Source organism: Daldinia decipiens, assembly GCF_022478715.1.
Source record: "Daldinia decipiens strain CBS 113046 unplaced genomic scaffold F4813scaffold_42, whole genome shotgun sequence".
NCBI lineage: Eukaryota > Fungi > Ascomycota > Sordariomycetes > Xylariales > Hypoxylaceae > Daldinia > Daldinia decipiens.
Window position 1 is genome coordinate 19,108 of NW_026054585.1, and position 15,908 is coordinate 35,015.

At 45.4% G+C, this 15,908-nt stretch overlaps 6 protein-coding genes across 6 annotated transcripts; 2 read left to right on the forward strand and 4 right to left on the reverse strand.

Annotated features, from left to right (window-relative positions):
• The first annotated feature begins 50 nt into the window (after positions 1-50).
• F4813DRAFT_372909 (uncharacterized protein) lies at positions 51-1,846 on the forward strand. Its single transcript, XM_049244754.1, has one exon. It carries the CDS (start codon positions 744-746, stop codon positions 1,371-1,373), a length of 630 nt encoding a protein of 209 aa, XP_049095789.1. The 5' UTR covers positions 51-743; the 3' UTR covers positions 1,374-1,846.
• A 3,659-nt stretch (positions 1,847-5,505) lies between these two features.
• Positions 5,506-6,639, forward strand: F4813DRAFT_240736 (uncharacterized protein). Its single transcript, XM_049240014.1, has 2 exons — positions 5,506-5,951; positions 6,015-6,639. The coding sequence occupies exons 1-2, from the start codon at positions 5,783-5,785 to the stop codon at positions 6,629-6,631; spliced, it is 786 nt and encodes a 261-aa protein (XP_049095790.1). The 5' UTR covers positions 5,506-5,782; the 3' UTR covers positions 6,632-6,639.
• Positions 6,640-7,799: 1,160 nt separating this feature from the next.
• F4813DRAFT_240772 (mitogen-activated protein kinase mkc1) lies at positions 7,800-9,570 on the reverse strand. Its single transcript, XM_049240015.1, has 5 exons — positions 9,367-9,570; positions 9,155-9,287; positions 8,997-9,063; positions 8,626-8,940; positions 7,800-8,574 (listed from the first exon to the last, which is right to left on the reverse strand). Exons 1-5 carry the CDS (start codon positions 9,477-9,479, stop codon positions 7,946-7,948), a joined length of 1,257 nt encoding a protein of 418 aa, XP_049095791.1. The 5' UTR covers positions 9,480-9,570; the 3' UTR covers positions 7,800-7,945.
• An 878-nt stretch (positions 9,571-10,448) lies between these two features.
• On the reverse strand, positions 10,449-11,650 carry F4813DRAFT_372914 (LMWPc-domain-containing protein). Its single transcript, XM_049244755.1, has 3 exons — positions 11,399-11,650; positions 11,234-11,325; positions 10,449-11,160 (listed from the first exon to the last, which is right to left on the reverse strand). The coding sequence occupies exons 1-3, from the start codon at positions 11,562-11,564 to the stop codon at positions 10,873-10,875; spliced, it is 546 nt and encodes a 181-aa protein (XP_049095792.1). The 5' UTR covers positions 11,565-11,650; the 3' UTR covers positions 10,449-10,872.
• Positions 11,651-11,782: 132 nt separating this feature from the next.
• Positions 11,783-13,691, reverse strand: F4813DRAFT_372919 (Lactonase, 7-bladed beta-propeller-domain-containing protein). Its single transcript, XM_049244756.1, has 5 exons — positions 13,310-13,691; positions 13,017-13,258; positions 12,768-12,940; positions 11,923-12,699; positions 11,783-11,871 (listed from the first exon to the last, which is right to left on the reverse strand). Exons 2-4 carry the CDS (start codon positions 13,206-13,208, stop codon positions 11,937-11,939), a joined length of 1,128 nt encoding a protein of 375 aa, XP_049095793.1. The 5' UTR covers positions 13,209-13,258; positions 13,310-13,691; the 3' UTR covers positions 11,783-11,871; positions 11,923-11,936.
• Positions 13,692-13,723: 32 nt separating this feature from the next.
• F4813DRAFT_372928 (uncharacterized protein) lies at positions 13,724-15,297 on the reverse strand. The gene is made up of 2 exons (XM_049244757.1): positions 14,430-15,297; positions 13,724-14,374 (listed from the first exon to the last, which is right to left on the reverse strand). Exons 1-2 carry the CDS (start codon positions 14,691-14,693, stop codon positions 13,955-13,957), a joined length of 684 nt encoding a protein of 227 aa, XP_049095794.1. The 5' UTR covers positions 14,694-15,297; the 3' UTR covers positions 13,724-13,954.
• Positions 15,298-15,908: the final 611 nt, after the last annotated feature.

Consider the following 15,908-nt stretch of genomic DNA (forward strand, 5'->3'; position numbering starts at 1 on the left):
AAGGATAACGGAAGTAAACCACACCATATGTATATCTCTCTATTTTTAGAATCGAATAGATGGTAAAGTAAGTTAAATAATATTTGGTCTATCCTCTTAGCCAAACAAGACTTTAATCTTTGATAGGCATTTTTAATTCGACTTTATAGCTACTTAGGTACCTACATAGATAGGTAATTAGGTACTGTACTGTCGCATAAAAACCGCTCAAAGAGTTGCAAATAATATTTGCCTACGTCGCTAGATGAATCCTTCCTAATCCATGGACGTCAACACTTAAAAAGTTGCTAAATTATAAATTTGTTGGAACTCTGGCAACTCTAGGCTTCTTTCGACCTATCACATTTGGAGAAATCCGGAGATTAAATCTCAAATCGTAGTTGCGGATGGAAATATCGTAGGGGAAAGATCATCCTGTTTATGCCATATTAATCGTGATTTTCCTGTTACATTAGAAAAGGTACATCCGGTTCTCAATTCTAGATAAGAACGTTTACTGTTGGCTTGGTCTCCAATTTGCAAACCGTAAATGTGAGGGTAGCCGGCCATAATGCTGCCCTACTCAAATAACATACATCATGGCCCTAACCAGTCCCGTTGCCAGGTGACCAACCAGGTGGCATATATCACCTGCCAGCAGTTGGAGATCAAACAAAACCTACTAGATATTTCTATTCGATACCTGTATTCTTCTTCGGGTTCGATTTGATCATCTAAATACCCAAGTACCTCTTATCTGATTTATGACTACGCCCACTTATACAATATTAAACATCTCTTCCCTCCTTCCACACCTAGGAATACCACAAAAGTCCAGATCAATGTCTTCCACGCATTCCGATTTTTGCTCCGCTCCCGAATCTGAATACTATCAATCCACGTTAGATTTTGGCATGGTAACACCAACACATACAATGTCCAGTACCGATCAAACAGAGCATTCCTACTCATGCTCAATACAAAAAATAGAGGCAAAAGACACCCCGCCATTCCCTGGCCAAACGTTCGCCATCCGAGAGCGAGGTACTGGTCGATACATTACTCTCGTGGAAGGAAATATTTGCCTGCGAGAGAATGTTGGCGAGCAGGGCGGATGGCACTGGATATGCGTCGAAACCAAGGGTTGGCTGGGATTCCGAAGCCCGGTGTCTGCGACATATATGGGACACGATACAAAGAAGAATATCTGGGCGGAATACAAGCATCACATAACACATGAATACTTCTGTGTTAGAAAGCACCCCCAGGGCGGTTACATGTTACTCACGAAACATGACAATGAGCTCCGGAAAATCACTGTCAGCAATGATCTTAGGCTAATCGAAACTACTGGGGATGGTACGCTATGGGACTTTGTGAAAGTTTCGGCTTAGATGGGGTTATCGTTATGAAATTGTAGCCTAGTTGAGTGTTGATTATGTTTTTACTGCTCGTTTAACTTTTAACCAACATCGGTTCTAGTTATGAGATCTTGTCACTAAGCAATGAGACCTCGTCATACATGTCCGTATGCTGGGGAGCATTTGGTACCTAGTAGTTTTGATTTTCAGGGAAACAATCGTTAGGTAGGTACCTTTCGACCGAAATCATCTTCGTTTGTATGATAGTGTTTGTAGGATATTGATATACTACAAATCATGTGCATCTGACGGCGAGACTCAATGTCAGAAGCCAAACCTACAGTGTGAATAACTGTGCGTTAGGCTAGACGTAAAACTACCTAACCTGACAAGTTCCGCCTAAGCGGCCGATTAAGCGACCTTTCTGCATCACCGAGGCGGTGACAAACGCCACTAAGCTATCCTAAGCCTATAGGTTCTCTGGCACGGTTGCGTGTAGTCAGGACTGCATCCGTTTTTCAGGTAGAACTGGGAGGTCTCGGGTATAGCGGGCTCATGGTCGCATCTCAAGCGCGGCCAACTCGCGTATCTGCAGCAAATGATTATCCATACTCGTACCGCCGTTACGGACTAAGCTGTGTCTCTCCGCATAAGGGAAAACACACCCGATGGCTCTTAAAATGGCAAGAAAAGTAACGCCATATGCATGATATCGATACGGGATCCGTACCTAGTTGAATGGATGCGAAGTCCGCCTAGTTCAGCTTGCATCAGTTGCCACGCTTGCGCTTAATCAGGGATGTCATCTTCAGATTAACCTACTGGGAGGGGAGTTCGTCAGCTATCTAATATGCTAAAGTACCTACCTTGCCGAATTTGTCCCATAGGTGAAAGACGGCGGGTTAAGAATTATTTGAGGTATGGTACTATGTAATTCGGCAAGATGGGTTAAACCAGGTATAATCATAGTGAATCATCGGCTTAGCCTATTCTAAGGAGATAGAGCTACAGCATTACAAATCCAAAAGTGTTGAAAACGATGCGAGATGTAATTAAACAAAATGTAGGTGCTAGTTAAAGGGGAATCGTGATGCTCGTCGGTATTCTAAACGCTAGGTTACGGAGTATTTAGGTAGAGTAAGGCTTCGAGGCTGAAGTTGGCCTATGCCTATGTTGTTGTTTAAATGTACATACTCCCTGTCAATACCAACCGGCATTAACCACCTACTAGGTATCTGAATTGTTGGATCCGAAGCGTCGGTAACCTCACTCCGTAAATTTCCTTCTAGTGAAGGGAGATTGGATTAATCGAGAATAGCAACCTCCGATCCGAAGATGATCAGAGCGTGTTTCATCATACTGGGTTTACTTAAGGTTAGTAACTAGCCCTACATACGGCAGCAAGGGTTTTTCTTTCCCCGGGTAACATCGAAGGATTCGATTAATTATTTGTATCGCTATCGAGTTAAAGAAGTTCGCTATACGAAGGTTACGATGTGAGGCACTATGTATTTAGCCGTTTAACCAGTTTAGGAATTAAAGAATTGAAGATGTTGGATTGACCAATGGAGAAAGACGTAGTAAATACATGAGGAATCTATCCCATGTCGCGCTAGATCAAAACGTCAAACCTAGCGAACAAGCTTGAAACGAAACATCCTTTCGAATACGTGCCGGACTAACTTAGCTTCGTTTAAGTCCGATGCATAAGACGAAGCAAATACTATGGATCTCTGAAAAGAGGTTGGTTATCGATGTGAATTAAAATATGCAATGTGTGATGCAATGTGAGGTGTTTATTGTATCTTGAGGATTTTGAGGTGAAACGGTACGATCGTGACTGATGCATCGGTAGAATATCTCAACTGCCAGTAAACCTTTGTAGATATCCGAGCTTCTGCAATTCGAATCACTATCCTGAGATACTATACCTATGGGATATTGCGGTAGTTAGGGCTAGGCATGTCTGAGATTATCCCGACTACCAGGGCGTACGCTTGGACATAGCCATATGAAGGATTCATCATCGCATCGGGCGCAGTCTTTATAATAGTATATGTGCTTTTCTTTCTTTTCATCTCAGGACCGATTTGATGCAGTTAGGTGGCACAAGAATGCAGGGGGTATCAGATTCGATTATGCTGTTATAACATGGTGTGGACTACTTTCTTTTTTTCTTTTCTTTTCTTTTTTCCTCCTGTAACAGCATTCAGCCCTGATAAAATTCGGGACGCTAATGTATGTAGAGGCAAGCCGAAACCCCGAGCCTATGTGACGCAGATTATATCGTGGCTATAGGATACAAGTCCCTTAAATATGATAGATGCTAGAGAAGGTTCAGAAGGTATACCGACAGAAATGATTCCTAACGACTTTGTAAGCTTTTACATTACGTTTTTATTTTGATATCGTACATGGCCCTTATACAGCATAGATTTCGCGTCAGGATTATAGACCCATGCTATCAGATCTGGTAATTTTGTGGAATCTTTCCGACTTCTTCGAAAAATCTGGACAAACTGCTCGTTAACACCCTTCCTTCTTTCCTGATCAATTCTGTGGAGAATTGCTTCACAAGCAACTTCGCTCCCGTTTCGATTGATTGACTGGGGTTGGGCTAAAAGTGGGTAGTAGAGCAGCGGGAGGTCGCCTATTCAGCCAGTCAGAGGTTATATCGAAATGAAATCCCAACCACCCCCCTGCGGCTCGTTACTCTAAATTCAATATGTACTTGTACCTTTTAATGGTGCTATCAATATTGGCCACTGAGCAAATCACAACACAGTAACCTAGTAGTAACTACCTACCTAGGAAAAGACGCTTTTAGATAGCCGCGCCCCCGGTCGGAAACGTGCTGATGCTCAATCAATTTGACGGCAGCCAACATAGCCTAGACATGCTTCCCCTCCAATAGTTTTGATCTTCTTGTTCTGGTTATTCACCCTGCATCACTTCGTGAGCAGCAGCTTTTTGTAGCATGTGCAGGGTTCAGCGTCACTCATCATTTTGAAATATTATGAAATATCAGCCACCCCGTCAAGGTACTAGACTGACTACCAAGATTACAAACGTCAACCGAACCCAGGTTTAGCCCTGTTAGCAGTCGTCGTCGTGTTTTGAACGGGCTGAGGCTAAAAGCAGGAGGATTTAATGTCAATCTAGCCACCCGAGCTAGTTCGCCATATCTCCTAGGGATTGCCTAGAGACATTCATTGTTGACCCCTCCTCCTTTATTGACATCGGGTGCGAACCCTCTGTGCTGCTATTGCGTCTTCGCGGAGAACGCAGCACTGCCACCTTGACTAACAAGTGTACATACGACGGTACAAGTCCTAAGGGCCTCCAGCGAAGCAGAGGATTGCAGCCTGCCTACATAAATATATGCGATAATCTGTACCACCTTACGAAAGCGGATGGATGACCGGAACAAGACTGATAGCTAGCAGGCATCCGACAGCCCGAATATGCAAGGCGTGAGGCCCCAGCTCTTTGGGAGATCCTCGCCCGGCGGGACCAGTCCCCATATAATAGACATAATAAGTTAGACCCTGGACAATCCTTAAGGGTCTAGACAACCAGACGAAGAGCTCGTTTCCAAGGATGGGTAACATTTTTACAAAAAGCCACCTGCTTTCCGTCCAACGTACCTACTCCCGCTGTGTGGGGATATACCCTTTCCCGTCAGCCGCCACGCCGTTTCTAGCGTCGACACTACGGACGCCATCCCGTGTCAAGCAATATCTACCCTTGACCATGGCGTCAACATACACATCTCGTTCAGCTGGGGTTTTGCTGCACGACAGGAAAAGACAAAGTACATACTTCATCCTGCATTGCAACCTAGGAAGATCTCCTAGCATAGGAAGAAAGTCCATACTTGATATGTGAGACAAGTTGCTGGATATAAACTCTAGTTAGTAGATCCCTTGATCTAAGTTTACGATTACCAACATCATTCTCGTCGGTATTTTCCCTACCTATCTTTATTCCTATCTTTATTCTTGTTTTTTTTTCTGTGAAAAAAGTATCCTTTCTAAGTTCCTACGTCCGGGCTATCTCTTCTCTTTCAGGCTCGTATTCTACCTTCAATTTCCTCAACCGACCACGTCAAATCTCGGCTCGGGAAGCCATTCTCTCGCATCTTGCATTGCATACCCTTGGAAATACCACCGTACCCGTATACAACTCGCATAGTGCTATTTCTATCCCTAAGCGCTGGTAGGCCATTCGCCCGCTACCCACACGACACACGGCCACGGCCAGCCAAGAAACATTACACCGTCCTCAGCTACCGCTTGCACTACCCTTTTTACTATTGAAAAGTACTTTTGTGCTGTCGTTCTCGTTCTGTCTTGCCTGGTTATCTTATAATACCTACTTTCTTTAAGGCCTTTTTTCTCAATCGTACATACATCTTTCTACTCAAATTTAGAACTATCAAAATGCAGCCCAAAAGCTTGTTCATCATATTATCGGCCCTAGCTCTCACCTCCGCTTCCCCTTTACGGCGTAGATGTGGTAGTAGTGTTAGCAACAGCACTATCCCGACCCCTACCGACCCTGCTCCTGCACCCCCAGTAGCAGTTGTCCCTACTTTGCCCACCACCGGTTGTAAGTAGCTTATGCAGACCATATAGTTCATATAAGAGGACGACAGAACTAACATTCCCGTAGCTGGTACCCAGCTCGCCGGTCCCGACGCCGCTATACTGAAGCACATCCTCGTTGGCCACGGAATTCAGAACTACACATGCAGCGCAGAAGGGGCCACAGCCGCATCTTTTGGTGCTCTAGCAGTAGTATGGGAGATCACAAACCTGTACCCCGGAGCCTCCCCGTCTTCTCTCTCCACAGATGATTTCGATGCCTTCGCTTCTACGGTACTGCGCAAGACAGATATGCCAGTTAACTTGGCGGCTGAAGGAGGCTCTCCATTTCCGGCACCTGCGGACCTGACAGTAGAGGGTATACCTAGTCCTCTAAAGTTCCTAGGACATCATTTCTTCGATGCGACGAACACCCCCACGTTTGATCTATCGGGTGCAGGCGATGGTGAACTGTTCAAGGGGAAAAAGGACGCGGGGGTACCAGCACCAAGCGACGCTGATAAGGGCGCCGACCCGGCCACCGGCGCCGTAGACTGGCTACGTCTAAGCGATAAGGGAACGAGCACCGGCGTAAGCCTTGTGTATCGTGTACTCACTGCCGGTGGAAACCCCGAGCCATGTAGCGGTGCCGGTCAGACGCAGAGCATACCGTACGCTGCGCAATACTGGATCTACGAAAATTGAGCGTACCTGGCAGGTTTTAGAAAAAGCAAACTAAGAAATAGAAAGCAACAACAAGGAAAAGTTTGGGCGGTAAATCTGATTTGCTATTGGGCTGGACCAGGGATTCCTGGTGGGCTGGGGCTGGATCACGGCGTTTTGGTTTGGGTTGGGACATGAGGAGCATGGGACGAGGGCCGCGTGGGCGACAATAAGTTCTTAAGCTGGACTGGTATCCCTTACCGTTATGTTTATTTTTCATTGGGAGTTTCTGTGACTTCGATGTGTAGTCTATGTCCTTACATCGTAATACTCTCATAAGCAAGGCAGGATACCCTTTTTTGATTTTCTGTAACTTATTCCCCGGTACGAGAGCTAGTGTACATATGGATATAATATGACAGAAAAATATTGGATAATACTTGTCCTTAATAATTATTTACACCCTGACGCGAATTTTATTAAGCTTAAAGTCAACTCCGTACCCTAAGCTTAAAGGTATTCGAGGATAGCGAATAGGGCTTTTCTACAAGAATACTCAATATCCTCAAGTATTACGGCGGCTCGAGATGTATGTGCAACGGCTCACCAACCATGGGTAACGCTGATACAAGAGATACAGTTATTAGCGATGTCCAACGGTCACTCATAATTCATATAGAAGGTCAGCTGATATTAGCAAACTACGAGGCATATCATATGTCTAAAGAGGGACCCAGTCTCCCATAGGAGAACTACAAGTGGCACATAAGCCTGTTCTACTTCCAAGACAGCTTCAATTCAGTCCAACTGATAGGAATAAACAATTGCATGGGTTATAATAGAGCGCATAGCCTTGCTCTGCACGTGTCAAGGTATAGGTATAGGTACGCACAGATGGCAACATCTGGGCTCGTCGGCTCAATATTTATGCGCTCGGTCGACCCATTCCCAGACGTGGTATCAATGCACAATTATATACTTCAACGTTGTAAAGAGCTTGCTTTTTTAAGATTCGTCGTAACCCATGACCGTAAAATTACTAATTTAAAGCTCCTTCTTGGCTGACAAGAAAAAGTGAAACCCCATTTTCTTTCATCGTGAAGTTATCATTCGCTGAGGGGTGCTGGGCGTGTCGCCCAATTTACCTTCTCATCCGTTCCAAAAATAGACAATGCCTGGGTAAACACGCTCTCAGGCGCGATTCGAGGATCCTTCGCCATATTACCACTGTAGATACTCTTTATTTCTAATTTTTTGGTTGTAGCGGCTAAATCGTCTTGGGAAACTCTGGCATCTCTCCTTTGTTCTGGAGGCGTTGATGCCTCCCCCTGCCCAAGGGCGCTGGGAGAAGAGATTCTATCTTCTAACGCCAGCGTCGAGACCACCCTGCAGTTCCCCTTCTAACCCCATCTGGTTTGTGTATTCTTGGGGTCGAGGATCTTCGGCGCTCCATTGCGAATTTCCACCACTAGGCATCGGCACTTGACCAGCCGCCACCTGGGGTCCACCGGTCTGCCCGACGCTTCCTGGTGCGGTGCGCACTAGTTGTCGGAATCGGAATACCTCATCCTTGATCATTTCGCGCATGTGACCTACATCGTCAACAACCTCGAAGTCGAAGTTGAAGGTAGTGGGGCAGTCGGGCTCGTCAGAGGCGTCATGCCAGATGTGGAGATAAGGATGCTCCAAGGCCTGTTCGACGCTGATACGTGAAGATGGATCGAACGCTAGCATACGATCAAGGAGGTCCAGCGCATCAGGGTTAGCATTGGGAAATAGGGTTGGGAAAGGCTTCTTAGCCATGTACGGCAAGTTTCGGACATATTCCTGGGCGCGAGAGGAACCAATACGCAGCAGGGTCTCCTCGTTAGGTGTTCCGAGGATGTGGAGGATCTGGTTGAGTTGATCGACGTAGTCGCGTCCCTTAAAAAAGGGTCGTCCACCAAGGAGTTCGGCGAGAATACACCCCACGGACCAAACGTCAACTAAAAGAGGTTAATAACTGGTATCACAATCAAGACAAGGTATCCACGCACTAGCTTTGGTATAACTCTGGAAGCTTAACATAATCTCGGGCGCACGGTACCATCGTGTGGCAACATATTCAGTCATATAACCGGCATTTTCCTCAGGGTCAACCGAGAAACCGCGGGCCAAACCAAAGTCGCAAATCTTCAGTTCGCAATCGGCATTGACAAGCAGGTTTCCTGGCTTCAGATCGCGGTGTAGGACGTTTGCTGAGTGAATGTATTTCAAGCCGCAAAGGATCTGGTAGATGAATGATTGGAAGTGGGCATCGGTAAGGGGCTGGCCGGAACGAATGATAGCAGCCAAGTCGCATTCCATTAGTTCTGCGCAACGAGCTAGTGAGCAGGAGGACTGTTAGTGGTGTAGGTTGGATCCGTACCTTCGTATAGATATGTCTCGTTAAAGTTCTCCGGTCGAGGAATGTCCATATCGTAAAGACATGTGATCTGAGCATCCAAATAAAATCAGCAATCCCATTCCGTAATATCAATAGCTGCTGCATCTAGCATCACGCGACAAAGCACAGCAGTGTCTTACATTTCGATGACCTCGGAAGTGTTGTAGGAGCTTGATCTCGCGCAGGGCGCGCTTAGCTAGGATCTTTTTGCTAAAGACATTGGTAACCTTCTTGATGGCCACACCTTCGTTTGTCTGGTTGTTTACTGCAGCGCTATTTGTCGTAAACGAGATATTAGCTACTCTGCGCAAAACTTGTGGCAAAGGGGGGCTGAATTAAACCGCGCACGAACCAAACAATACCGTAAGCTCCCTGTCCTAGTTCCTTGGTGACGGTATACCGTTCATCGACGATAAAGTCTTGGTTGAAAACCTTGAAGACTTTGCGTCCTTGTAGGTCGGACATGATGGAAGTCAAGCTTCAGGGTCACTTTGATTCAGGGGGATTATCTGCGGGTTTGCGCTTGAACCGGGCTTAATTACTCGAATCGGATTGCGACAAGAATCGGTTCGACTTTGTGTCTAGTTAAAGTAAAGGACGATGATAATCCTACCGAGAATGGATGGACCTCTTTAACCTCTTTAACAATGGAACCGATATCCAAGTATCAAAGAAGAGAGCCGATCGTGAATAGATACAATAACGACAAAGCTGACGGGAGACGACTGGGTGAGCGGATAGTAAGCGAGGCTTATGGACGATGTGATGGGACAGGATACTATTTTTTTAAAAAAAAAATAAAAAAAAACAGGAAAGGAAGACGACTTGCAAAACTACTAAGTCGACCAAATTTCTAACGAAATTAATGGGTTGGTGTAGCTCCAAGGGGTAACATAAAAAAGATCAAAATGACCCCCAAGGCAGAATAGCGACGGTGATGTGTCAAAGAAAGAAAATATGCGCTGTGTAACTCAAATGGGCAAGTCATCTTGAGGAGTCGAGGGGGAGGGGAAGTTGTTAGACCCAAAGGCTCCAGGGGATGGGTGGGGCGCGAGGGGTCCGCCGCCTAAAAAAGTACGTATCTAGTACTAGGTACGACAAATGGTTAAAAGTACCTAACCTAACGAACGAGGTGTTCCCCGCAAGATGGCAGCGGCTAGTTGATACCAACTGTGGTTGGTCACTTTTCGAGCCCTGTCCCGCTATTTTCGGATCCAATGAAAACAGCGCCAACGAGCCCCCTGCTCGCCTTATAAGCGCCTACATCATGAAAGAAAGAGGTAATTTCAAAAGTAAATTTCAACGTCAGCATAAGGCATATAAGTTCCCGGTAAATACATACCCAGGTACCTAAGGTAGTCATTAATCACAAGGCTGTGTGATATATCCATCCAACACTTTAATCTTAAATCAGAATAAGCTGGCAGAACCCATCTCAATGAAGACGCAAAGCTTGTCGATAAACATGTGATCCTCCTCGTCTGTATTCTACTGAGCTGAGGCTGAGGGAAGATTCCATTTTAGCCCCCAAAAATCTTACACCAATATGACTTAGATCCACACTATTCTAACGCGCATTCGTCAATTTTATTGGCTTACTTCATAAATATATCCAATCTCAAGGCTGCAGCTTGTAAGACGACAGCAACTCTCTGTTTCTGAGCACAGGTACTCAGTAGCTTGATCTATATTTGCCCAGCTGTTATTGTAATAGAACTACCTACGGAAAAGGCCTACAAGACATGATTATCGTTACTCGTCTCTACAAATCCTGCCATTATCCACAGATTCCGTCGTATGCTCGTAATGTCTATTAGCCCGTCTATGATCTAAACAGGAAACCAAATATTAGGTATTATCAGGCTTGTGCCGTCGTCTTACCGACATCGGGAAATGTTTGGTCTAGAAAGTTTGTCGAGAATCTCTTGCACTGTTCATATGCTTTCTCAAAAGCGTCCTGACCGACGTAGTAAGGATCTTGCACTACTTCCTTACGGCCCGTGCCGGAGAACTCGCCAAATAGCATGACCTGCGCCTTAGATATGGACGAATTTTTGCTTCTAGCTCTCCATCGATTGAGATCTTCCAGGTTCGCTTTGTCCATTGCAAATATATAGTCAAATTCTCGAAAGTCACTATCACGGAGCTGTAGAGCATTTACTAAATTAGCCACATTGCCGTATCTTACCGGTTGGACTAGATCCTAGATGCAGACTAACCTTACGCGCCGCGTGCGTGTAATTCGTAATGCCGTGGCTTTCGAGGGTTGACATCGTCCTAGAGTCGGGTTCGTCGCCAGTATGGTATCCACCTATTATAATAATATTAGCATATGACCTCCTAAGTCGCAAGGACTATATATAAGGCATAGTAGTTATTCGCACCTGTCCCGCAAGAATCCACTTTATCTACGAGATTGTAGTAGGGAGATGACCGATCCTTTACGATAGATCGAAAGACTCCTTCAGCCATGGTGGATCTACATATGTTGCCAAGGCAAACAAAAAGCACTGAAATCCTTTGCTGATCCATCGGGACGATAGAGGTCATACTCGCGCTCGATATAATATAATAGATCAGATGTAAGCGTTACAATGAAGTTGGTCTCAGGTCCAAAGCTTCGAGTTTTACGAGTCCTGAAAGGAAATATTTAGTAAGATAAGAGGCTTTATTACGTAAGACCGCTCCCCGCTTTGCACGCGATTATTACCCCATGCTAAGTTTATGCAATCAATGAATGCAATATATTTATCTTGGCAGAAGGTAAGCACAGAAGTAACCTAACCTAGGATGATGTACATCCATGGCAAATCATTTTGTATTGCTCAGATACATCTATCAACGAGATGCTGCATAGGTAGCTACCACACCTGCATCAATGAAAGTCAATCAACTGAGAAGTGACTAGACATCGTAATAAAACTACGAGTACCAAACAGCGTTGGCACAGCATCCACCGCCGCCGTCAATATCTAGATGAGCTACCACATTTGCCCCAGATTTGTCATCATTCATCTTCCATATCTCGACAAAGCCTGTCGAGTTATCAGTTGTGACAACAATTCCGTCGTCGAACGGGCTTGGGGCAATGGCATTGGCAGATCCACCGCTTGAGGTAGTATGGATGAGGAAGAGCTGGTCGCCGAGGAGACCTTCGTTGTCGACACTGATAGCTGAAATGTATCCCTTATGGTTCAGATTGGACGCACCATTGCTTGCCCAGAGGTACTTGTTATTGGCGGAAAGGGCAACCTCGTGAGCCCAGAAATCTGACGCCTTGTCACCGTCCTTGATAAGGGGATACGTTTGCTGCAGGACATATAGTTTGCCGAGGTCGCTGGTCATGAGCTGCGCGACTTCGCTCGTTCCCTCCCAGACGGTGTAGACGTATTGCCCTTTCGGGTGGGCGAACACATGACGAGGGTCTGCACCTTTCACAGGCATGTCAACTCGCCAGAGGAAGTTAAGGCTGCCGTCCTCTTCTGCAACGGTATGGACCCAGATGGAGTTACCACCGTCATCAGCCGAGTAGAGGTACTTCGAATCAGCACTGAATGAAGTTCCAGTTACAGCAGAATCGTCTGCGTACTCGTACTGTTGTAGTGCGGCGTGAAGAGTTCCATTTTCATGTACCGACATGACCATACCGCACTTCGCATCACCGTAGAAATAATTACCATACACACTGTAGGGATAGGGGTTAGCAATTTGATAAGACATATAAGGGTACGTAATAAGGCATATGCTACATACCTGTAGGGTGCTTTGGGATAAGCAGCGACGAAGATGCTTTTCTTGCCTCGGCATTCGGGGTCTCCGAACACTCTAGTCTCGTACTTAATAGACTTTGCATCTCTCAAGCTGTAGCTGACGAAAGAAGCTTTGTCTGCGTTCCAGTCGGTTCCGTACAAGTTCTTCTTGTCATGCTATGATTATTGCAAGTTAGCCCAAGAACGCATGACCGTCACTATTTAGTTTAATATTTCGAAGTTATATACTTACGCTTAGAGTGATCCAGGCGCTACCTGCGTTGGCGGTAGTATTCTTGACAAGTTTCAGGGTCTCAGCCGCGTCGTCATACTCGACAGTGTAAAGGAAGTTGGTGCTGAAGGTTCCGACGATAAGGTGATGCTTCGCAGTTTTAGCCAAGGCTATAAGGCCGATAGCAGTGAAAAGTGCTTGTAGGAAACGCATCTTGACACGTCTTAGTTGCGCAGATGTTGTGTTTATCGGCACTATTCAGTCTAGTAAGTTGTGAGATGTAGGAAATTATTGACACTTCATCCACTACATACATGTAAGGTGAAGATGTCTGCATATTCACCTACCTACCTACATGTAGGTAGCTAGCGAGTTGGTGATTGCCAATACAGTACTCAACTCTAAATAAGGAGAGGGAAAGAACTTTGAAGGAAGGGGCTTTAGAATTTGTCGTAGCAACTACTTGAGGTACCAGGTACCTGAGGAAGTTACTTTAGCCGCAAGTGCTTCAACTCGCCAAGATACATAGATGGAAGGTTATGTGCATACCTCCTACCTGCATTTGTATATACACTTACTAAGTGCTGGACATCTTACTTGAGGTACCTACGAAGCCACCAGTTGCTTACTTGGAATTGTCATTTCTTCGAAGTATTTGCTCCCAACATAAATTGTTTAGACACCAGGAAGAGAAGACAGTAAATAATCAAGCAAGAGAACAGATAACGCGTAAGCAGAGCTGCAGCATGGCTAAAGATTGCTAGTTTACTTCTTCAAAAGAGGTAGTTATACATCCTAAAATCCTCAATATACAATATATAAACTACTAAAATTGATATCCTCACATGCTAATTACCACATCAACTAGACTGCTGCTCTTAGGAAGCCATTCGTAAATCATCTAAACTATATCTCAGTCGACCCCAATCCACTCAAAGTTTCTAGAGATACGCAAGTATCTACGCCCAGATCTTGACGAAAGCCGTGGTCTCATTTGCATTCAAGGCATTACCGGTCACGGGATCCGCACTGTTCGGTCCCAAGATCCGTGCGTAATAGAAATCCTGGCGATATGATCCCGCGTTTGCCGGGTTGTACTTGAGTCCCCACCTAGTGCTGGTATTGTAGGCACCTAGGAACACGCCGTCCTGCTTCTCGCCGTCGATGTAGTGCTCGAAGATCTGGGGCGCGACACCGTCGGTCAATTTCCATAGCAAGGGAGCGTCATACGGCTCATCCTTGGGGAATAACAATTCTGACCATTGGGTATTTGTGGGAGCCCCTGCGTCTGTCAGATCGGTAGATACCCAAGCTTTGAGGACACCCCCGTCACACTTCATGGCGGTCTTGGCGATTTGGTTGTTTGTTGGGAAGGTGATCTGTGCCTCCCGATTAGAGTCCTCGTAGATCAAGATTTATAATTAAGCTACTCACGTAACCCCATCGCATAGTTGGCTTATGATCAACGTCAGGGTTGAAGGAGATCGAGTACGCAGAAGTGTCACCAAATCCCTCGATAGCAGTGTTGTCGCTATCAACTAATTGAAGGATCCAGGGCCCGGCTGTGTTAGATGCGGCATCATAACCCGGATAAGATGAGCAATCTTCAGTCGGTAGCGCCTTGACAGTTACGTTCTGAGCTGCCTGAGCCAACGGAGCGGCGGCGAGGAGAGAGGCGAGAGCGAGTTGGGCAAACATCTTTAGAAATGGTATAAACTTAAGGCGAACAACTGGTTCTGTGAATAAATGCGCGCTTAGCAAGCTGGTGAAAACATGGGAACATGAAGGGCAGCAGTAGATATTTATTTTCCGTTGCCCCTGAACTCATGCCCTGTACGGTAGGATGCGAAGCGATTGACCTCACAAATCTTTCTAGTAGGCGGATGAGAGTCTAGACCAAAAGAATAGCTCGGAGCTGAAGAAAAGGCATAATGAAGTGGGACGACTGGGCGAAATTGAGATTAGTTTAAACATAAAAGGATCGTAAAGGAACCAATTTAAATACGCGCTGTCTTAGTCCGATTGGCTACCGCTATAGATGCCTGTTATGAAATTCGACAGATTGGGAATGAGCTAAGAATTCTGTAGGCAGTAATACAGGGAGCAATTGAGGCTCAGCCTGCGCTGTGTAGTATCGTCGTCAAATATACAGAGTATCGACGCCCTACTAGTGAAAGACTTCTACCTACCAGCAAACAGTCGTCCTTGTGACATGTCATTAGGCACCGCACCGGGGTTGAGAATTCCCATGGATAATTATACTAGGTAACCACTGAGATGAGATACACGCTACAAGGTCTAGTGCCCAGGACTTAACAACTGCCAGCGCATCGCGAAGTTGAAAAACTACGTTACATCCCACCTATGAGGCTTGATCGAATATGTACTTTGTAGTACCAGGTCACAAGTACATAGTAGGGGAGAAAAAACAAAGGTCCATCTGAACCCCAGAACATCTAACCCTGAGCTGCAAGGGTAAGGCCTTTCGGTTCTTAAAAGCCGATAGTTATCACGCATCAAAGTAGACACGGCTTTTAAGCTGGGTGGGGCTTCTGTACTTGGAGCTTTCAAAATCCGAGCATATACATAGATTTACCTAGGTACCTATTAATTAATATGGACGTTATATGTAGCTGAATCTATTAGGTAGTTCTTGCTGAATATTTTACAGTTTACGAAGCCTTCGTCTTGGAAATTGTTAAAAGGGATAGAGGCATGTCAATTCCTATACCTATTATAGAAGAACGATTATAGAAGAATGATAATCGTATTACTATGAGGAGCTGCTAGCAGTTGTTATCTAGGTACTCTCAATATTAAGGTTTACGGGACAAGTCTCACATTACCAGAAACGACTATATATACGAACAACTCATGATAGGGTCAATTTTGACGTTAATCAGAGGATCATAT